Genomic DNA, 24,508 nt, shown 5'->3' with positions numbered 1-24,508 from the left:
GAAGAGAAAGGCTTTATTGGACAGTCTGGAAAAGTTCCAAGTATTATCAAGGTTTGGAAGAGATTAAGAACCTCCTTTCAAAATCAGTACAGCATATGGATTGGTCTGGTCTGGTCTTACATTGTTCGCTATGTCTGTAAGGGATTTTTTTTTTATAAAATTCAAGGAGAGAACCTACTACTTTATGTGTGGAGGGCAGCTGATTTATATGGTTGCCATTGGACTTTTGCCAGGAAGAAATAATTCTGGGGAATCAAGATCAAGCTTTGTATATGCAGATAAATAAATCTCAAGGCTGTACGTTTTAGAAAAAACAGGTACCAACATTTGTAATAGAGAGCAAGCTGCTGTTCAGTCCATCTTTTTATGCTGATAGGGAAATGGGAACTGGTTCTTAATGTTCAACATGAAACCCTCTTCATCATCTTTGTTATTCTCTGCTGAATGTGATGCAATTTATATTGTTCTTAAACTGTGATGTAGTTGAAAGCAAAATGACTTATCATTGCATATTCTAATTTGCCTATTGCTATCAGAATTATTGTAGTTTGTGAGTGGCTTAGTTATGTTTTATAATTTTATTTTTGTGAATTGTGTTCTTTGGATAGCAATTAGCCAATAAATAAAATCAAACAACACAATAACATTTTGTTGTTAAAATGACTAGAAGGCCAAAAGAATGTGGCATTGTATAACATTGTTGCTGGCTTTAACATTTTTAGGACCGATACCAAACGGAGAAAATACGAAGATAAATAATAAAAAATATATTAATAAAATCCCAATAGTTACAGCATTCGAGAGATCCCTGCAGATTAGAAAGAAGGGCAAGCCCCTTCTGACGAAAGACAAACTAGCCGCCCAAAAGCGAGACGTGACATCTCACGAAGCCCCGCCCCTCGCCCGGAGGAGCGGCCGTTTTTTTCCCGCGCGGTATTGTGGCCGTCCTGTCCAATCAGGAGTAAGCAGCAACTTGCCGCTTCCAGATAGAGCGCGGGATTGGTGTCCTATTGGCTACTGGCGTGCTCTACTTTTCGTGGTTTTGCCTGGTTCTCCTCCAAGGTTTTCTCCCCGGCTAAACCGAGATTAACCAGAAAATACAGTATTTTCTCCTGATAAAAATAGTGTGTTTTCCTGGCGAGGGAGGAGAAAGAAGCGCATGCGCTTGTTTTGGCGGGCCGTTTGCGGGGCGAAGGGAGAAGGAACAGCCGAGAAATGGCTACTGGATTCGGGTCATTGCTGCGCGAGTGCCCGCTCCTCTTGCCCCAGAACCGGGAAAAGAGTGTCTATGAGGGCTTCGTCACCGCCCAGGTACCGAAACACTCGGGGCGAGCGAGGAGGGGTGGCGGTGGCAGTTGGAGTATCTCAATTCCGGTTCATCCATGTTTTTTCTCTTTCTTTTCCAAGAATGTAGTGTAGCAGGTATGGGATAGGATGGTCCCCGAAAACCACCCTGATGATGATGATTTATGTGTTCGTTAAGAATTGTGATCCTGTGTTTTCTTCGGAAGTATTGCATTGGTTCTTTTCAGAAAGTGCCCTTCCTCCTATGGAAGAGATAACTCGTAAATGCAAAAATAATGAGATTAAGCTCATAGTAACAGGAAGGTTGTATCGTTTGCAATACTTTGAGTAGACTAACTCTACCCTGTTTTTTCTCTCTAGCATCTCAAATGGCATATACACAAAATTGAGATATTGTAGAAGGAGAGTCGTATAAACCTCTGGTACCAGAAGAGAAGTCCTGTAGCCTTTTAAGACTTACCAATTTTATTCTAAGACATAATATAGTAAAAAGTCTGTAGAGATTCTCAGTCATGGTTGTCTGTAGAGATTCTCAGGTCATGGTTGTTCCAAAGGTGGTTTTTCAGGAGGCAATTGGACTTTCTTGTTTTTTTTTCTTTGAGGATGTTTCACTTCTCATCCAAGAAGCTTCTTCAGCTCTGGCAGGATAGTGGTGAATGGAAGGATTTATACTATCCTGTCAGAGCTGAAGAAGCTTCTTGGATGAGAAGTGAAAGATCTTTGCAGAAAAAAGCAAGGAAGTCCAGTTACCTCCTGAAAAACCACCTTTGGGACAACCATGACCTGGATGACTGAAACTCTCTACAGACTTTTAGCTATACAATTTGGGATGAACATCCTTTGAATTGTGTGGGAATAGGAATGGATTTCCAGAGGAAAAACTACAGGCCACAGGAATCGGGAGCACTACTCAGGTGACCCTGAGGACACAGGGTCCAAGTGCTTCAACGATCCTCTGAAACAGGGCTGTCAAACCTGCGGGTTGTGCGCCGGATGTATAACTCGCTGGCCATGCCAACTCCCGGTTTAGTGAAGGGGGCAGGGAAGTCCAGATATATCACATGGCATCGCAAGTTTGACACCCCTGTTCTAAAAGAATGTAAATGACCAGCTGTCTCCAAGGATATAAATCCTTCCATTCCCCACTATCCTGTCAGAGATGAAAAAGCTTCTTAGATGAGAAGCAAAACATTTTCAAAGATAAAACGAAGTCCAGTTGCCTCCTGAAAAAGTACTTTTGAGACATAGTATAGTAAGTAACCTGAAGCTTTTGGGCTTTTTAAAGGGCTAGAAAACCCATCTACAGTAGGATTCCCAGTCTTAAGTTAGCCTTCCAGTTCTGTCCTCCACATTAGGTACACTGCAATCTCTTTATTTTCTGCCAGGATAAGTAAAGCCTATTTCAGTGATGACTTTTTGTGTGCCAAAAGTGGGGGGAGCGTGGGTGGTGATGGTGCATGTGCGTGCCCGCACCCAGAATTCTATGCCCGCCCTGTGCATGCACGTGAACCCCCTCCTGCCCTCCCCCTGCTTTTGGTGCGTGATGGCAGGTGGACCTGTTTTTTGCCCTCCCCAAACTCCAGAGGCTTTCTAGGAGCCTGGGGGAGGAAAAATGTCTCTCCCCCAAGGCCCTCCGGAGGCCAGAAATGGATGGTTTTCTGACTTTCGGTTTGGCCTTTGGGCTATTTTTCTCCCTGTGGAGGCTTCCCTACAGTGAACCATTGCAGCTGTTAACTTAATAACACGATTGTTAAGTGAATCTGGCTTCCCCATTTACTCGTCAGAAGGTTAGAAAAGGTGATCACATGATCCCCCCAGGACATTGCAGCTGTCATAAATATGAATCAATTTCCAAGCATCTGAATTTTGATCACTGACTGTGGGGATGCGACAACAGTCGTAAGTGTGGAGAAATGGTCATAAGTCACTTTTCAGTGTTGTTATAACTTTAACAGTGACTAAAACTTGTAAGTCAAGGACTACCTGTATCCTACAGCAGTGTTCTCCGAGTTGAAGTTAAAGTGGTTGAAGTTGAGAAATACAATCCCTAGGGAAACAGCTACTAAGAGCACTAGTATCAGGGGAAAAATAACTTCGTATCATTGGGAGAATGTCCTGTCATAGGAGAAAAGAGTATTATTTAAGCATATATTACTTTTATTGTTTTTTCTTTCTACTTTTCAAAATAATTTGCATCACTCATTTTCTAAACAATCCATCTATTTGTAGCTTACAAAATAAAATGCACTTGGAAAAATACACTTGTTTGCAAAAAAAAAAAAAAAAAACAATTGGGGAAAAGAGAAGAAATATTCTCCTCTCCTCATTTAACATTTCTAAGGTTTATTTATTTGCCCATTTATAATTTATGTCTACACTACATTTATTTTTTCCAGTAAAGGGGTTTGTAGGTTTTTTAAAAAGTATTGATATGCCAAATTATAGTTATTTTACCTTTGCAATTACATCTGCTTATTGTAACACAGCGTTCCAATATACTAGGAAACTAAGGCTATAGGATACAAATTATGCTTCTCTACTTCCTATTGCATTATGACAAGTTTCTTGAAATTCTAGTGATTTGTAGAAATCTTGAAAAAAAATAATATCTAATCATTAAACTTGGCATTAATAGCTTTTCAAATTAGAGATTTACGAACTATACTTGAAAACTAACATTTTAGTGATTTTATGAGAGTACACACAGTTGAAATGGCAGGATTTTATAGCAATAGCAATAGCAGTTAGACTTATATACCGCTTCATAGGGCTTTCAGCCCTCTCTAAGCGGTTTACAGAGTCAGCATATCGCCCCCACAGTCTGGGTCCTCATTTCACCCACCTCGGAAGGATGGAAGGCTGAGTCAACCTTGAGCCGGTGAGATTAGAACCGCTGAACTGCAGATAACAGTCAGCTGACGTGGCCTGCAGTACTGCACCCTAACCACTGCGCCACCTCGGCTCTTTATTCATTTTCTGTATTTGTTTTCAAGTTCCATAACCTGTAGCATTAGTAGATGACAGTTTAAATAGTAGATTCAAGTGTTATTGAACACATAATGTAATTTTAAGTTGTCAACTATATTTTTTGAGATACGAATTAGTCTTCTAAAGCAAATCTCGCTTTTTCCATTGACTCTGCTTGCCAGAAGCCAGCTGGAAAGGTACAAATCACATGACCCTGGAACAGTGCAACTGTCATAATAACATGCCAGTTGCAAGTATCCAAATTTTGATCATGTAACCATAGGAATGCTGCAACAGTTGTAAGTGTGAAAGCTGGTTATGTCACTTTTTTCAGTGTCGTAACTTCAAATGGTCACTAAAAGCATGGTTGTAAATCGAAAACTACCTGTAGTTTTAAAGAGAAACTGGGATTATGATGGACAGCCACTGCCCTGCCACTGCCCCTTGCCTTCCCCATTCCCACTGTGGGCCAGATAGGGACAGTCAAAAGGCCTGGATGTAGCCCATGGGCTGTAAAATGCCCAGGTCTAGAATAGATCACTGTTTCTTATTCTCTCTCAGGACCCCATTCCCACTAATAAAAATTATGAAAGATTCCCAAAAGAGTTTTTATATTCCCTCAGTATTGACTATTTTAAAAATCTTGGTTTTGCTCCTAGTTTCTTTTTTCTTTTCAATCACGTCTTTCCTTTATCAAATCATATGTAGAAAATCTATACAAAGTCTGACTGTTGGTCCATGTGTTGCTGTATTTGTCTCTTGTTGAACGAATAATCTTTATTGTTTTATATTGACAATTTAGTGCCATAATTTTATTATTGTATATACTGTGTAGATTTTAAATAGATGAATTTAAATTCAAATTAAAATAAAAATGTAAAAAAATTAATATTAGAACATATCTTTAAAAATCCTTGATATGCTCAAGCATGTAGGTTTTGCTAAATACATGTAACTGAAAATATTATGCCTAATGTGATTTTGTATTTCCAGGGGAGAGACTTTCACATAAGGATATTGTTACCAACAGATGGTCAGTTGAAAAATGCTAGGTGAGGAGCATAATTGCTTTACATACTATTTTCATTTCAACATCATTTCATTTTCCTACAAGGAAAGGAATGATCATTTAACTTGAAGACATTTCCAATATGTCAGCAATTTTAGTGACTGAATTGTTGTTACTAGTTGATCTTGATACTAGTTAACTCAAATGTAGTTAGTCAAGTCATCATTTAAGAGCACTTAATGCAATTTATGGAAATGAGAAAGTATTTTCTAATTCTGGGGGCTAGAACTACAGAAATATAACTAGAAAGATGTATTTGGTCTTAGAATCAATCAAACTGAAGTTATACTCAGGTAATATCTCACTGTTAGAAAGCTAAAATATTTTCAATGCTCCCAAGAAATCAACATCTTCCTTTCCCAACTTGACAGTAAGATATGCACTACGATGTTTTGTTTCATAGCACATATTTGTATGTTGTATCTATTACATCAAGATGCACTCATTTGTCAGATAATCTCTCTCAGATCTAACTTAGTAAGTTTTGCATTAACGTATGGATATTCCTACCAAGTCAAGCCCCACATTACTGCATCATTACTCTTGCCAGATTGACTCATGAAACAATTACTGCCAACCTGCCTTCAATTGAGGACCTGTACACTGCAGGAGTCAAAAAGAGGGCAGTGAAAATATTTACAGACCTTTCACATCCTGACATAAATTGTTTCAACTCCTACCCTCAAAACCACACTATAGAGCACTGCACACCAAGACAATTAGACACAAGAACAGTTTTCCCCCGAACACCACCACTCTACTAAACAAATAATTTCCTCACCACTGTCAAACCATTCACTAAGGCTGCGTTACTAGTACCATTAGTCTTCTCATCATTTCTATCACCCATCTCCTCCAACTTATGACTGCAGGACTGTAACTTTGTTGCTTGTATCCTTACGATTTATATTGATATTGATTGTGCAAGAAGTTTTAAGGATCAGCCCAAGTTGGCTTTCTAGGGCTTTTTAAATTTAAAGTTTTATAAATATGCACAAAATTGAGCATCTAAAATTTCATTAAGTTATAACAAAACTCAGCCTCCTTATTTAAGGAAAAGAAATGTGAACAATTGGAAAATAGGACATGAGGAAATGTCTGAAGAAGTTTCAAAGGTAGAGTGTCTTCTAAATTCTGACATTGTTATCACATTCTGACATTGATATTTCAGATTCAGGGTGAGGTGAAGAAAAGATATTGGGGAAAGCAGGCTTTAGGGTGCTATTTTGTTCCGTAAGGTTAGATGGTGGGAGAAAAAAGTGTTTGTCCTTTTTAAATTTAGGTCTCTTTATCTTTTTCATTGATCTCAATCTATCTTTTTATACATGGAGCAAACTTTGGCCTCCTTTTTCTTTTCATTTGCACAAGTGATCTCTTTCTATTTGCACAGACTTACCTACTTGTGTCTGTTCCTACTTGTGATTTGATGCCAACTTCCTTCGGAAAATCTTGTGTTTAGAATTTGTTTACTGAATAAAATCTAAGGCCCCTGAGAAATATCAATGAAGTAAGGAATGCTACATAAAATAGATCTGGGAGCCATTGATCTCTACAAAATTGTACCGATGCAAAGCCAAAAATCAATTTCTGACGTGGCTGTTTTTAAAAAGTAATTTTATTAAAACTACAATTGCAAAGATAAAAGATAAAAAATAAGGATAAAAAATATAAAGTTCAGAAAATAAACTAACTTTATATTCCTTATTAACAGTATTGATCTTTACCCCTTCAAATGTTGTCTTTTTTCATTTTTCCTTTGTCCATTTTCACAAACTTCTTCAAAGCTTTAACAAGCCTCTTTTGCAATCCAATTAAAAAAAGGATTCCACATCACTCTCTTAGTTTATTGTTTATAAAATCCTTTTTAATTATGAAGACATTACTTTTTATGTCCAGTGTAGCATTCTTTTCCATATTATTTTAGCATGTTATTTTTAAATCCACATTCATATCAGTCTTCTCCATTAAAACTTGGAAAATAGTATCTCTGTCTGCTTTAGACTTCTTCAATCAATCTCTGGAATTCTTATAACATTGTGTAATAGATTATTCATGTGAAAGATTTAAATCCTTTGTGAAATAAAATTAATATTTTGGATTCACAGGCAAAAAGTGCTTAAGAATATACACCAGTTTTAATTAATTTTATTGATTATATTATACACTGCCCACCTCTCCGAGGGAGTTAAAAATGTGAAATATAAGCAAATAAAATAATCTGCCCTGAATATAGCACTTACCTGCAACAATTCGTATACCAGATATTTCAATTGAACAAATAGGAGGAGCAGGGCTTCATAAGTGTTTTTCATAAAAGCCCTTGGTGCAATATATTGCTTTTTAACAGTATTTGTTCTTGCAAAGTCTTGCAAATGTGTGAAAATAAAAGTTATTGAAATAAATTACAACAAAATAGTTGGGTTTTCAAAAACTTATAAAGTTTGCATTGCTTCTATAGATTTATAGTACTTTAGTTCCAAGCCAAAAAAGTGCTTTGGAGTAGGCATGGGCCTCATACTGTACCTGTTGCAGAAAAATAAGCCTTTGAGATAAGACACTGACAGCTTGTCCATGTCCACTATGAAGCTCCAGTATCACTATTGCAAGTTTTCCCTGAAATTGCACAATTACCATGCCAATGATCTTTCTGAAGTACCTTTTCAGCTTTAGATCCATCACACTGCACAGCCCTAATTTACAAAGCATAAATTTATTAAATATAACATATTAAAACCAGTCATTAAAGTCATGATGGCCTCAGAAAGGGAACTTTATGGCTTGTAAAACATTTTTAGTTGTCATAAAATGTCACAGCCTCCTCCCCCACTGTCACAGAACCGTACATGACAAGATTCCATAACAATTGCATGATTCAACAATTCAGCAACTTGAAAAATCATGTGTCTGATCATGTGGGTGCCTTGACTTATGACCAAAATTCTGATCCCATTTGTGGTCGTAAATTGAGAACTAACTTTAAGCTTTACAGAAGTTTTACAAATGCTATATGATAACACTTCATAGACATGTGTTTCTCCATTTATAAACGTATATAATAGGAAATTTCTAGTTGATGTTAACATATAAGATGCAAAGTACTAAAAATAATTATCAGCTACTGTATTTTATCTCTTTCCATGTATGATTGATAAATATTTTTCATTTGAATGTTAGGTTTAATTGATCATAAAAAACATTTTATTTCTCTAGGATTCAATGTAGCTGGCATATGAAAAAGTTGCTTCATGGATATCATCTGATTTTAAAGCAGGTATCTGTTCAAAAAAATTTTAATGATAGAATATACATGACTGCTATATTGATTTTTATTGAAATATTTCATAATACATGGATTATGGGTTTTATTAAAAGCACAACTAATTATTACCTTAATTCTAAGGGACAAAGAGAACCCAACAGTGAAGGCTTCTTTGAAGGAGGAAAGTCAGTTCTGGAGTCATATGTCTATAACTGTTATAAGATCTATTATTGAACAAGGAAATAAAATGTCAAAAAATACTTGAATGAAGAATTTACAGCAAGGATAGGGTTTTGGGAAACTCATCCTGAAGCTGCCACCTTAGCATGCAGGATCTGGTTTCCCAAACCAAGAGCCAGGAGAGCTTTTCAATCTCCTGTTGGGCAACTGATCAGGACAGAAAGCCGGTACCATTTTCTGCAAGGAATTGTTAGAACACTGAAAATGACAACTGCTTCCAGGGGAGACATGGGGAGCAGGTGCTGCAGAGGTCACATCAGGGCAGAAGGTGGGGGTGATGCAGCATTCTTCTCTCTCCAAGGGGAAGAGAGAGAGAAAGAAAGAAGAGGAACACAGAGCCCAGGAGTGGTAGACTCACTGCATAGCTGAGGTGAAAGACATGCTTTCAGCTCACCTCCAGCTCTGTGATCTGGTTCCTAACTGGCCGTAGACTGGTATTGGTCCACAGACTGGGTATGGGGACCCTTGAGATTTTTTAGAGTAATAGTGGAAATCCACTCAATTGGTAATGTCCATTCTACTGATTGGTGGTCAAAATGTGGTAACATAATCAATGTTCCCGCCAAGAGATAAGGGAGCCTTGAGAAAGAGGTAGACACTTTTAACTATCTGCCTTTTTCTGAACTATACCCCAGTGCTAATTTCATGTGAGTCTTCAACCTATCTTTAAGAGTATTAGTTGCCAAAAAATAGTACAGATCTAGCATAATATAAAAAGAAATTGCATAAAGTCATTGACAAAAAATTGTTGTTGCAGAGGTTGAAACATTCTTCAGATCTAATCAGTTTCATGGTAGAGTTGAAGACTATTTTGGTGAGTTACAATTTTGTGAAGGACTACTGATACCAATTTGTTGATTATCAATAATGCTATAATTAACAAGTGATCCTTTTCATTAATAATTTTAAAACCTACATTTTAAAGTAAAGAAATAGTTATCTGTACAGGATAATGTTATTGCTTGTAAATTTCACTTTTCAAGTCAATAGTTATAAATCTACTCCTGCAAAACTAGTTGTTATAAAATCATTTTTGTGATGATGAATAGTCAATATGCAAACTAGATAGTTGTTTTGTTGTTAATAATAAATAGTGTTCAGTTTTTCATGGGTAAGCTCAATATTGATAAGACAGAACAAGGAGTACCTGTATTGAATGTCCATTTTTCTTCCTTGTTGTGTGCTTATTAAGAGTAAGCTATATGAATCTAGAAGCTTATATATATATTTACATTCTTGAGCACTACCATGTATAGTGCATGATTCTGATATAGGGGTATATCTTTTGTTGTTATTTTGAGGTAAGATAGTGGCCTATAAGTTTAATAAATAAATAATGATAAATAATAAATTCTAATTTTATAGTGGTAAGTAGAAATAATAACTAGTAAAATTAAGTCTGATGACAGGTTCCACATGAACTATTTTCATTCATATCATAAATAAAATATGAATATTTCATTTGTAGTGTGCTTCAGTGTGCTTTCCCCTTTTAATTCCCTTTTCTGAGTCTGTAAATAGTACTTTGCTTAAATGTTTAGAGTGCAATTATTACTACAGAGGATTTGACTTTTCTCTTTAAAGCATAACAATATTTTTCTGCTCAAAGAATGCCACTCAAGAAAGTACCCTTTGTAATAAATGCAGCATATAATGTGGTATAAATGTATCTTTTAGATAGTTCTTTTGACATTTTTATCATAGACTTTTTCATACCTTCCATTATTTTATGACTTTTCAAAATTATTAATTCTTTTAAAGATTGATTACTCCCTTATTGTAGCACTCATATAGCCTTTAAAAGAAGACTATAAAGAGCATGAGTAAGGCTCATGTTAACTACTCCCTTAACTCCCATGAAAAAGCCTATCTTTTAATTATTATTTTGTATGTTAATTGTTTTCTAAGGATATGCCCTTCCCTCCCTGTGCTATGAAATCCACATCTTTGTACCTCGATTTTATAAAAAGATTAAAGCAAAGAAGCCAATTTTGTCCCACACACGGCTATTGAATGTAAAAAATTAAGTGTAAATTCAGTATCGCAATGCTGCATAATTTGTGGTTTGCATGAGTACATTACCTAGAGAAAACACTGCATTTATTCCAGATAATCTTTAAAAATTGAACTTTTAGAAACTGAATTGAAATTGGATTTTGTAGTCTTCTCTTTTTTAGCCATCTTGAGCACCTGGGTGGTGATAAAGGAAAAATAATAATAAGAGGAAAAGAATCACATGTTATGAGATTGTCATCAGATCACTTTTAATTTATTTAGATTATTTTTTATTCTCAAATATAGTCACCAAAAATTCCTTCTCAGCTTCATTTTTTTTAACTAAGTACAATTAAAAAGCTGCACTATACTCCTAGAGGGATTGTGCTGACGTTGAGAATTTTTATATGTATCTTCCTATTAAGACAGCCATTCATTTAATGGATCCCTTTCTTTTTAAAGGGTGCTTTTAGCCGGTGTTGACTATTACCATCTTTTAAACTCTGATACATACTTCATATATATGCACATATGCATAGAATAATACCTATTTAAAATGTGATGGGGTTGCTAGCTAAGTGTTTAAAAGCAGTTTAATGGATTAAGGTTTTTCTCTTGTAGCCAAGAGACCTCGGCTATCCATCTAAAATTATCATGATTAGAATTGCAGTCAATTGACATCTACGAGAAATGAACCCAATTGAATTGAGTTTACGTTCAGGTAGTTGTATATTTATGAACTTATGAACAATTACCTGCCCCTTATCACTTTGATTATTTTCAAGTTTATTTCTGAGTAATGTGAATAGTTGTAGTGTTCATCATATTGAACAGGAATATAAGCAGAAATATTTATGGTTTTAATTTTAAGATTCATAGATACATTTGGTAGATGATTAGATATATAGATAGATAGATAGATAGATAGATAGATAGATAGACAGACAGACAGACAGACAGACAAACAGACAGGAACCAAGTTACAAAAATGAACTAAATAAACTCTTTTTAAAAAATAAAAACAGGAACTTGCTTTGAAAAACACAGAAGAATTGTGTGCTCAACCACCTCCACAATATTATTCTGGCCTCATCGGAGATATAGAAAATTTGGGATGGAATAAGTATTCATGTTTATTATCTTCTTCAAGTACCAAAAAGTTAACCTGCCAGCTTTTAAAATATTCATATACAGTTTACTGGATTTTGCTCTAATTATTTCAGTACTTACAATTTTGCTTTTTAAATAGTTATAGTTAAAAGCTAATGTCATTTATACTTAACTCTTCTTCTGAATTTGATTATTTAGAGCAAAACTTTCACTTTACTTTAGGATATTAGTATTTTGGGCTTCTTGCTCTGTACTTAGGGGAACTATCTAGCTTAACTTTTGGCTTGTAAGAACTGAGTCTGACTCCTTTCCAATTCAGCCTGATTTCTGTCAGAAATAATGTTTTTAAGGAAGAATATTGTTAGAGGGTCACTTCATTTATATTCTGATACCCTACCTGATAGGGTAAATACAAAAATAGTTTACACTATATTGTTTCGTAGCAGCAATCATTCTGTTTTGGAAAAGCAGGCACAATATGCCGTGATGTCATCTACCAGCCTTTATATTTCTACCTATCTTACCTTAGTAACTTTCAGTAATGACTGCCTGGACTAATATGGTAAGTGCAGACCAAAATTCACAAGGAAAAAGAAATATTATTACATGTATTACATTTAATTGTAACTTAATGGGTTACAATTAAAACTTTTATCTGCCTCATAACTTTACCTATTACCATTTTGAATATCTACCTCTAGAATGAATTTTAAAAATAATTCTATCTCTGGACTATTGCACTTGTTTGAAAAAACATTTTCTGTGATATATAAATATCATGTTAAAGTTGGTTTTATAGCTCCAGACAAAACAGTGTTGTGAGAAATATGTTTAAGAGTATAAACCAGGAAAGAGAGAGAGAGTGTGTTTATATTTATATACATATATTTAAATATCCACTTCGTAGTATTTTCCTGCAAGTGCGGGGTAACTTTTTTTTCCTGGATCAGTATACAAAAAGTAACGGCAAAAAAGGATGAAAATAAAAATTTTGCCAGGAAGTTTAATATGTAGAGAAATAAAGGCTGACAGAAACATATTTTATATGCCAAAGGTTCCAATGATAGAAAACTGAAACATGGTGTTCATTTCCATAGCATGAGTTCTGATATATAGTATAAATAACTCAAAAAGTATATGAAGTGAATTAGTTTACTTACATGTTAACAACAGTAAATTTATAACAGCAAAAAGGACTGTTATATAGATGATTTCCAATTAATATATTTATAAAAATTAATAGGAATGAATTATTAATAGAGTTACTTCAGAACTTGTTTTCTTTTTTGTAGGGTTCTGTTCATTGATCCTGCTTTTAGTACTATCAGGTTAAAAGCTGAAGATTCTTCTAGTCGCGATCATCAAATCACTCTGAAAATAAATTCAAAAGTAAGAGTTTTTAAAATGTTTGGAGAAAATTATAACTTGATGAAACTGCCACATACAAGATTTTTATGGCTATTGATTAGCTGAATAATCATATATAATCATTTGTATCTTAAGAATTTTTTTGTTTTCAATTTAAATTATGCAGCAAAATTGAAACATAGAGGTTTCTAATATAAAGGAGCTAATGGTACAAGAGGAATTTTGGATTTAGTTTGAGGAATTAATGATCCCATCTAGGCAGTGTTCTAAATTGATATGAGAATTTCTATTCAGCTGGATTTCAAATATTTATCAGAGGTTCAATTATTTTACTTAAGAGAGCAAAAAAGAGAGTTACAAAATTGGATTTTGAGTAAGGGTTTAAAAGGTTTGGGGCATCAGAGGATGTATTGCAGGGAGAGATATTAGGATGTGACAAATGGGTACATTCATGTTGGAAAAAGAAATTATGGAAAAGAGATTTAAAAGGAGTGGCAAAAGTCTAGACACCACAGGAATTTGTTTCCAGCCAAGACATTGCTGGATAATGATGGAGATGACAGCCAGTTCTTGGTAGTTCTTCCCACAAATGTAACTGGGGTGTGGGTGTGGTGGGGGGAACAGTGTTAACAATGTAGTGATAGCCACTGTTGATCACACAACCATAGATTGCGAGATGGACAGCAAATACATTTAATAACAATAATATTAGATCATAAGTGCACTTCTGCAAGGAAGCTAACAGTGGACCACCTGGTTAACTTCTGTAAGAAGATTGTACACACTGACTACAAACAACGACATGACAAAGTAGCAACAATGGCGCATTAGAATATCTGCAAAAGATACCATTTGCCTACAAGCAAGAACTGGTGGGACCATAAAATTAGTCAGCATGACAACATTCAATTTCCCATCATTCACTATCAAGCACACTTACCTTGCCTTCTACTTTTTACTAGCGTTATGCTAGCCTAATTAACTAAGCATGCTCACAAAGCAGAGGCTTGGTTTTAGATAACTGTTGATAAGTGGGTAGGATTGTAGTCTAGATCAGCTGCAGAGAGCACATTATAGTGCTTTTCAAATGCAATAGCTGTCTTCTTAAGTTGTCATATATATTTTTTCTAATCACTAATATGAAGAGCAAACACTTGAATGAAATCTTTAATGAAATCTTTTAAGTCAATTCAATGTGTTTATGTATATTTAATTAAATATTATGTAATAAAGTTTTAAAATGCTGTCTGTGCCTTTTGAGGCAGTACTTACAAAACAGTACTTAAACCAAGAACATTCAAATTCAGTTTCTTTTTATACTCTGTTTTATGTTATCCAAGATGAAAATATTGGCTGGAAAGTTATTTTAGTTGCAGCTTGCAAAGAACAGATTATGCAAGTATCTAGTTGAAACTCATGATCATCAATCAACTCTGTTTCACAAGATTATAGTGATGAAAGGATCAATTGTGTTTGTCCTTTTTAAAAATGTGTCTGGCATTTAAACTTGCCACTGGAGAAAATTAATATATGAAACGTGTGCTTTATGACATGGGAATTTGATTTGTAGTAATTTATGTAATAAATGTTGTGAGCAGTTCATTCATATGTTACATTTCTTTAAAGAAACAAAAGCAATATAATTTTGTGGACAATTCTGCCAAAGTGAAATACATTCAAGAGCTATTGATTTCAAACAAAGAAATTTAAGCATATGTTAAACTGAATTCTCATTGAAATCAATAAACTTAAAATACCCTCTTGTCTTAAAGTATTCTAAAATTATACAATGTCAGTTCAGGGAATCGCTTATTTATTTTATGTTTTTTCAATGGAACAAATAACTTTATGTGGATTTACAAAGGAAATTGATACATTTCGGCCGTTTGCTTCTTCCTCCACCATTAACTTATGCTGATTTTCCCCTGCTTCCACACAGGCACTAATCTAGTGGAGATTTATAAAATCATGCATAATGTGAAGAGAGTACATAGAATTTTGTTTCCCTCTTCCCATAGTGATATTTGATAAATTCACCTGTGGCATTGATTGCCTGTATGGGAAGAAAAATGAAAGAAACTACTTTTTAATGTAACAAATAATTTACATTATGCTGCTCTAAGGGTAGATGAGGGAATTGTGTTTATGCCATATTTCTCAGAAGTAGGAGTTCACTGATTAGAATTGGAGCATTATATTTGAAACCCTTTTATTTAATACTAAAACCTCATTTAAGTTTTTAATGTTTACCTATTTCTTTCTAGTATTAGTTATTGCAGATTTCACTGAGAAGCTAACCTTATGTATGGAATACACTATTTCAGAAGAAAGCAAAAAATATTTTAGCATTTATAGCCAATGCAATTTGAATATGCATTAAGAAATATTTTGTGTTCAAGAGGAAGTTCATATTTTTCAGATTGGGAAACTAAATATCAAAATATTTAGAATAAACATTTTCAGACATGCATGATACTAGTAAAATGAGACAAAATAACATTTCAGATTAATCAAGCAGTACTTTAAATGATATTTTGTTTGAAATATTGTGGAGAGATCATTAAAAATATTGTATATTTTATTTCCTTTAAAGAAATAGGTACTATAGAATTCTACATCAGAATAAAATGATACTAAATGAAATGATTAATTTTTAATTTTTGGAATTTCTGAATGATATACAAGTTGGATACATATTTGGATACATATTTGGATACATATTTGATAATGGTGGTTAATATTGTAATGCTTAAATTAAAAGTAGAACTTCTACAGTCATGGAACTACCAATTTTCTTACAACATTTTTACCATTAAGAGTTATTTTTATGCAAAATTTTACAAGTACAATAAGAAATTGAATTAACTTGTAAAAATGTATAGGTGTACACATGAGCCATATGTATTCTATGTGTGTGCGTGAATGTGCATAATTATATTTCATAAATAAGTTAATAATATATTCAGGAGAAATGTAAGATATTTATATTAGTTAGTAACCAATAACTTAAGATCTGTAGTTTCAAACTATAATTATTGGATTTTTAATAAACAGTAAATTCCATTGAATGTCCTGTTATTCTTCCAATTGAACAAATCCTTTATATTGCTGAATTATCTGCTACCAAATTCATATTTTCTATAGGTTTTCGCACTAATTTATTGTCATTTTTTTAGTTGAGTTTTTTTCTAATATATGAAAGGCTGAAAATTCAATCTCCTTATTTAAATACAGTATTGTTTTCTTCAAGATTTAGATATTTAAGGTAACTTAATTTATTTTTCCAAATCCAAAAAGTAGTTTGCAGAGGAAAAAAATAGTATATGGCTTCTCATCTGTGATTCAGATGAATTCCCTTAATCACCCCTTTCCTATTTTGTCGCTTGTTCAAAAGTTATTAATGTAACTGACTGAAAATATCATAACAACAAAGCATAAGAGCTTTTGCAAGCCATAAAACTTTTGTTTTTAAAATGGAAAGTACAGCAGGGAACATAAAACATAGTATACATAATAAAATATAAGTGCAAATTTGAATACCAAGTAGCCAGAGAAATGAAAATAAATTTGAGTGTAACCTAGATGAGGAGCAGGTGTGAAGAATCAGTGGGAGATTACCAAAGGCAGATATAAAGTTACAGAGAAACTGAAGTTCATTACCATAACAGTCAATTGGATGTGGTCTACTATTGAATTAAGTTAGCGAGACTAAAAACAAAACAGAATAGTATATTATTCAAAGTAGTAGGTGGCAAGTATCCAAGATTTGGGTAGATTTATTTCGGAAGATTTAAATTGTATTTATATTTAACTTTGGTTTCTCTAAACATCAGATGTTCTGAATTTTAATAATTAGTTTTATTAAGGTGACTTATGGAAGAGTATTGATATTTTAATCAATGCATCTATTTTAGTATTGGTCATTTGTTTTATTGCTGCTGTTGTACTCATTTCAATGTACATCAGTTGGAACAGTTGGACATCAGTTGGAACGAATTTTTGGGAGACAAAATGTGAGTGTGTTTGTGAATACATACACACATGTATGCACACACGTATACATATACACAGACATGTACACAATGAAATCAGTAGTAGGATGTGAATGACAGCTTCTGTGAAGCTAGACAACTCAGTTTTTTTAAAAAAATTACATTGGAAACATTTTTCATTCTTACTGATAAATAGCAATTTTAAAATACCATGTTTTATTAGAATTGGATGAATTCTGAATAACAATTATAAGGAAATTATTTACAGTTGAATCTAAAATTTGAATGACGGTTTCCTGACAAAATAGTTTTAAATAATATGTTCCTACATTTAGGAAAATATTTGGAAAAATCCTTATGTTCTTTATACAATATTTTAGAAGTTGCTGGGAATCAGATGGCATATAAATTTAATTAATTATTATTAGAATGGGTTTTTTGTTTATGAAAAAGAGGCAATCTGTTTATATGTTTGCTGTTCTGCAAAAAATTGTCATAAGGAATAAACATTGTGGGTGTTCTTTTTTTATGTGTCAGTATCCCAGAGAGCAACCAGACTGTCTTACTGATTTACCAGTTCAGTTTTCTTTCTCCTGGACTCCACAGGTAAGCAACCATCCATTTGTTCCCTTGTGAAGTATGTATGTATCTTAGAAGATGTTAGGCTCATATCTAATATACAGTTTAAACAATTTCTACTGTATGAATTAATAATTCAATTAAATTAATCTTGAATGTAATATAAATGTTATACTATTCAATGAACCATAAAATGAGTTCTTGGCTTAAGAGTATGTTTATATGTCAATTATTCACCATTTTGAATAAAATAATATTGAAAGAAAAAAAGTTTTCTTCCAGTGAATCTTATTGATCTATATCCAATAGTGTTCAATATGAATTATTAATAAGCCAAGTGGTTACTGAACTTTTGCTTCATTAGCGTAACATTGCTTCTAAATCCTATTCTGTGGTGGCAAAATTATCTCTAATCTCAGATATTAATATTTCTAAAAATAAACATGGTATAATCTGAGACCCAGAGCTAGTTTGGTGTAGTGGCTAAAGTGCTAGACCAGAATTCCAGGAGATGTAAATTCTGGCTCTCCATTAGGCGTGCAAACCAGCTGGGTGTCTTTGGGCTACTCATTCTCCCTGACCAATTTATTTCACAGGGTGGTTATTGTGTGTTTGGGAAGGCAGGGGGTTGGGAGTGGAGGTATGCTGCTTTGAGTTGTACAAAAATAAAGGAGCCTGTACATAGAATCTGAAAGCTGCAATAAAAACTGATCGTGCAAGATGTACTTCTGGGGCAAAACAGATTAAAGTGTATGTTGGCTGTTGACAACCTACCAGTTAGATGTTCAACATTCAGAAAGCAATTTAGCAATATATAATTTCTGCTTCTAAGGTTATGGTAATTCAGATTCTGCAGTTTCTTGTTCATGTTAATTGCAGAGTTTACTGGAAATTCTCATTGTTTCTTAATAGGTCTGATGACTTGAATGCAAGCATATCACAGTTTCTAAATCCTCAGCAAGCATTGCGGTGGCTTTAGAAATATTCTGCAAATATATAAATATGACTTGAAACCTTTAATAAGATACACCTGAGACAGGCAGAAATAGTTATAAGATACAGCTAATCAGAAATTACTTATGACATAGTGAATACTATATCTTATCCTGGTAGAAAATGTTGCTAAAGATAGATTCTTGCAAACCATACTTTATTTTCACACAATTAAAAATCTCTGCTGCTGATGGGATGCCCCCCTCTGGCAAGAATGCACAATGCTTAATTTTCCCATCCTTTTCATATACTGTATAATGAATAGTTTTGGTATTGTTCTTATGCCAACAGGTATAAAGAGAGCAGCAAAAGAAAGCCTAGCTATTTTCAGCCCTAATGCACACTTTTTAAATAAAGGCTGAAACGTGGCTGTGTTATATGAAATTTCAAGATACTGAATGTTAAAATTATACTACATGCCTCATGCTCAGTGTCTCACCTAAGTTTCCCAAACCATGTATCGGGTTCTATGTATAATCAATAGACAATTGGCAGTATAGTTTCCTTTTCCTTAGAAAAAGCAAAATATAATTTGCTCACCTTATTTGCTTTCTAGTTCACAATCTCTTATGGTATTAAGTCTATGCCACTGGCCAACATACCGTATATACTCAAGTATAAGCCGAGTTTTTCAGCCCACTTTTTGGGCTGAAAAAAGTCACCTCGGCTTAAACTCGAGTCAGTGCCCGTCCCCGTTTCCTCGCATGCCCGCCCGCCCGCCCGCTCCCTCATTCGGTTTCCTTGCCAGCCTGCCCGCTCATTCATTCCATTTCCTCCCCTGCCTGCCCGCTCGTTCATTCCGTTTCCTCCCCTGCCTGCCCGCTCATTCATCCCGTTTCCTAGCCTGCCTGCCCGCTCGTTCATCTCGTTTCCTAGCCTGCCTGGCCACTCATTCATTCCGTTTCCTAGCCTGCCTGCACGCTCGTTCATTCCGTTTCCTAGCCTGCCTGGCCACTCGTTCATTCCGTTTCCCCCCCTGCCTGGCCACTCGTTCATTCCGTTTCCCCGCCTGCCTGGCCACTCGTTCATTCCGTTTACCCCCCTGCCTGCACGCTTGTTCATTCCGTTTCCTAGCCTGCCTGGCCACTCGTTCATTCCGTTTCCCCCCCTGCCTAGCCACTCGTTCATTCCGTTTCCCCCCCTGCCTGCACGCTTGTTCATTCCGTTTCCTAGCCTGCCTGGCCACTTGTTCATTCCGTTTCCCCCCCCCCTGCCTGGCCACTCGTTCATTCCGTTTCCCCCCCTGCCTGCACGCTCGTTCATCCCGTTTCCTAGCCTGCCTGGCCACTCATTCATTCCGTTTCCCCCCCTGCCTGGCCACTCGTTCATTCCGTTTCCCCCCCTGCCTGCACGCTTGTTCATTCTGTTTCCCCCCCTGCCTGGCCACTCATTCATTCCGTTTCCCCCCCTGCCTGCACGCTTGTTCATTCCGTTTCCTAGCCTGCCTGGCCACTCGTTCATTCCGTCTCCCCCCCTGCCTGCACGCTCGTTCATTCCGTTTCCTAGCCTGCCTGGCCACTCGTTCATTCCGTTTCCTAGCCTGCCTGCCTGTAAGATAATAAATGACAGTAAAAATATAAAGCATAATTATTCTTTTTCTTTGCCATTCTTATATTATTATTATTCCATTTGGAAGGTTATAAGGTATAGTTTAAAATGCTTTGAAATCCCCATTCCCTCCCCACTCCAGGGGTAGGATACTGCAAAATCCCCATTCCCTCCCCACTCCAGGGGAAGGATACTATGAAATCCACATTTCCTCCCCACTCCAGGGGTAGGATACTGCAAAATCCCCATTCCCTCCCCACTCCAGGGGAAGGATACTATAAAATCCCCAATTCCTCCCCATTCCAGGGCAAGGATACTATGAAATCCCCAATTCCTCCCCATTCCAGGGGAAGGATACTATGAAATCCCCAATTCCTCCCCACTCCAGGGGAAGGATACTATGAAATCCCCAATTCCTCCCCATTCCGGGGGAAGGGTCAATAATGTTTTTATTGACCCTCTTTTCCACTTACAGAGCTAGTTTACTGTTTTTCTTTGAAATAAATATTCAAAAACATTATTGGTATCTATTTTTATTTTTGAAATTTACCGGTAGCTGCTGCATTTCCCACCCTAGGCTTATACTGGAGCCAATAACTTTTCCAGTTTTTTGTGGTAAAATTAGGTGCCTCGGCTTATATTCGGGTCGGCCTATACTCGAGTATATACGGTAGCTTTAAATTTCTAACCTATGGTTTCCTTCTGGTTGTAGATTCAAAGCTGGGTAATCTTTCTTTCTTTTTCCTGATGTTACCAGCCTTCTAATTCAATAGAATCTCTTTCTAAGCAAATTAGAATATATTAAGCTTTTAGACTGTCTACTATATTAATGTAAATTTGAAAAAAAAATTCTTTATACAGATCAATTTTGTGAATATTTATGTCAGGACCTATTAAAACCTCTGATAGTCTCATTCATTTTCTTAAAAGCCTCAATATCTTCATTAAGATTTTCTTATTAATATTATAAGCTGAACAAATATACCCTAACAAAAAACAAGCTGTTTAATTTTGACTAGTAATTGGTAAATATAGCAGCATTTTCAAATATAACATTTTAAAAATGAACATTTCATTCAGGCTCAATACTAATATCTTAAATGTTTTAAAATTCACTTTTTTATATTTTTGTTACCCCATCATAATTCCCTAATATTGCATTTTGTATTTAACAAATTATTTTTATTATCTTGTTTTTAATCTAGTTTTTATTTATTGTACCAATGTTTAAACTGCTTTAGCTTTTCAAAAAAGTGATATATAAATATTTTAAGAACAATAAATAAAATAATGGCCAAATGTTGTAAATATGGGATGACATAAGTACTAACATATTAATACAGTAAATATATTTCTGCGAAAGGAATTTTAGTATAAAGCTTTCAAAGCATAATCTGTAATTTACTGAGGTATTTTTGTGTGAATGTGCATGCCTATGTAAAATAAGCATATCATCTCAAATAACATCAAGCAATATGAATAACATTCATATTGAAATGATTTAATTATTACATTAGAACATTTTTAAAGAACTATGTCCTAATTCTGTGTAAAAGTATTCATTATGTATAGTTTGTTACCATGTTCAACAAATAAAAAATTGGTGTGTATCAGTGTATTGCAGGTACTTCCTAACTGGTGGGATGTTGGCAACAATATATTGACTTGCAAGATAGTCTGTAGTTTAAAGATCTTAGCCTGCAAAAAATAATATGAGTATACATTATTTCTTGGGAAATGCTACAAGACCCTTTATGCTTCCTCCTCTCATAGTCAAATCAGCCTGACACATTTCATCTAGAGAAGATGAAAATGTTGTGAGCCAAGCTATATAGCATGTAGCTCAAAACCAGCCTTAATTAGTCTTGTTAACCAGAATAGTGACAGAGTATTGGTGTTACACTAAAGTTCCAACTTTTTAACATCCTGGTTATGCATTTTGTATAAAAGCTATAGCTTTTCCCTGCTGTTCCAACAGGATCCATGAGTTATGAATTACCCCCAAATAAATGACGTGAAGCTTTATTAGTATGGCATCCCTACCTAGAGCTATCACAAGAGTCATCCTGAGCTAAGATATTTTTCGACAAAACTGTAGATTGTCTTACTGGAATGTAGCTAAGCATGCCTGTCCATACTTATAGTCTGCAAAAAGCAGATATATACTTAAACATTTCCTGGTTGGTGAAATATAATGGGGTAACTTTACCAAATTAATGATATTGATCGCATAACAAGACATGATCTTCTCTTATTAGCTCTTAAATAGTAGTAGGAAAAGAGCCAAACTCTGTGGCACCCATATTGTTTTTGCACTACCGTTAACGGGGGTACAAGTTGAGTCAGAATGCTGCTTTCAGATCCTATATTACCTAAAGATAATCCAGCAAAATAGCATTAGTAGTAGTATTAGAAACAATTGTGAATTTTAACAGTACTAGGAGACAAGATTCCTACATTCCAAGTCCCAACAGAAGTTATCTGCTAGAGTGACTGATGCTGTTTCAATCTTATGCCAAATTGTGATTGAGAGGTATGTAGCTAATTCTGGTTCTCTGCCACCAATAAAATCTACCCAGAAAAAGGAAGTTGGGAGATAGAAAGTAACATGTCACTCAGAGGTCAAAAAAATTGAGAAAACTCTTGTCTAGTCCAGTCCAGTTCAGCCCTACTGGAGTTGAGTAATCAATTTCACATTCTCTCCCTGGAAGAAAACATGCAGGCATATAAAGAAGGAACTTTATCAAGTATTCCAGTAGCAAGAAGGAAAGTAGCCAAGATTTTCCCACAGAAATAATGGCATGTGTTGGTGATAGATGACTTACTTTTTAAAGGAACAGAATCAGCAATTTGTAGACCAGACCAATCCAACAAGGAAGGTGTGTTGTCTCCTAGGTACAAAGATGTAGCAGAGAGGCTTACCAAAATAATCAAGCTCACCAATTCATTACCCCTTTCTACTCTTTCATGTTGGGAAAAATTACACAACAAAGAGCCTGAAAACAATATGAAGGACTTATGAACAGCTAGGCAGGAAGCCAAACAGGACATGCAAAGTTCTCATCTGTACTTCCTATGGAAGGTCATCACCCAATGGGGGAGCAGAGGATTTTAGAAGTAAACTGTTGGCCCAAGAGATAGTGCTGTACAGAGAACTCTGGATTCCTAGACCATGGTTTACATTACTTACAGGAAGGGCTTTGGCAAGGAATGGCCTACACCTCACAAGAACTGGAAAGAATGTGTTTGGAAAACAATTGTCTCAGTTTATGCAAAGGGCTGGGTGCATTATCAAGAGCATATTGTCCATTTGCAGTAGTGGTTTCACTTAAATTTTGTAGATGAGATTAGTATTTTACAGTAAGGGAAACTTCAATTCATATATAAATGATTCCACATTATTAGTTAAAGAACTGGAATGATTGTCAGTGGATAGATTGTAGGATACAGTGAGAAGGAATCTTAAAACTAATATATCAAATACCAAGGTAGTCATATTTGACAAAGAAAAGTGACTGAACAATTGCAAGTTATAGGTAAACAGCAAAAAACACAGCAAGTAGATTTGTCTATCTTAGTAGAAATTGGCAAAGATGGGAAAATCAAGACTTTTAAGTTAGACAAATGTTAGTAAAAAGATAATAGATAAAATGTGGTCTGTTGCAAGGAATGAATGAAGTATCAAATAGGGGAAAACAAGTGAGTTGTGTTTATTTTTGGTTTGTTATTCCTTACTCTTTTTTTGCACTTTACACAGCATTGCTTATGCCCAAAGGGATGTATGTATTACTGATATTCAGCTTAAGTTTTTTTTCCCAAAATTAAAAGATTTGTACATGTGCAGTGAGCTATTTATGGGCATATTCTTATTTGTTCTTAGTATTTTGTGTATTCACAATATATGTTCTAACATATGATGGATATTTAATTCTAACAATTGTAGGTCATCTTAATGGAAATGTTGACATGATCCTTAACTCAAAAGAGGACAAATGTCAAAATTAGAATACTAGCACAGAACTTATTTTAAGAGAGAATAAATAGATTTCAGATACAATAATTGATTTCCCCCTAACATCTGTT

The 24,508-nt window shown here is 34.9% G+C and overlaps 1 protein-coding gene across 1 annotated transcript in view; it reads left to right on the top strand.

Moving 5' to 3' along the window:
• Nucleotides 1–972: 972 nt before the first annotated feature.
• FANCL (FA complementation group L) overlaps nucleotides 973–24,508 on the top strand; it is a 38,253-nt gene continuing 14,717 nt past the window's right edge. Inside the window, exons 1-7 of the mRNA XM_032216884.1 lie at nucleotides 973–1,311; nucleotides 5,266–5,324; nucleotides 8,552–8,612; nucleotides 9,598–9,654; nucleotides 11,861–11,958; nucleotides 13,238–13,334; nucleotides 17,843–17,911. Of these exons, the coding sequence (XP_032072775.1) occupies nucleotides 1,216–1,311; nucleotides 5,266–5,324; nucleotides 8,552–8,612; nucleotides 9,598–9,654; nucleotides 11,861–11,958; nucleotides 13,238–13,334; nucleotides 17,843–17,911 (537 nt within the window). The 5' untranslated portion in view covers nucleotides 973–1,215. The remainder of the gene's footprint in view (nucleotides 1,312–5,265; nucleotides 5,325–8,551; nucleotides 8,613–9,597; nucleotides 9,655–11,860; nucleotides 11,959–13,237; nucleotides 13,335–17,842; nucleotides 17,912–24,508) is intronic.

Source organism: Thamnophis elegans, chromosome 4, assembly GCF_009769535.1.
Source record: "Thamnophis elegans isolate rThaEle1 chromosome 4, rThaEle1.pri, whole genome shotgun sequence".
NCBI lineage: Eukaryota > Metazoa > Chordata > Lepidosauria > Squamata > Colubridae > Thamnophis > Thamnophis elegans.
The sequence above is the reverse complement of the archived record's forward strand: the minus strand, read 5'-3'. Positions and strand labels throughout refer to the sequence as shown.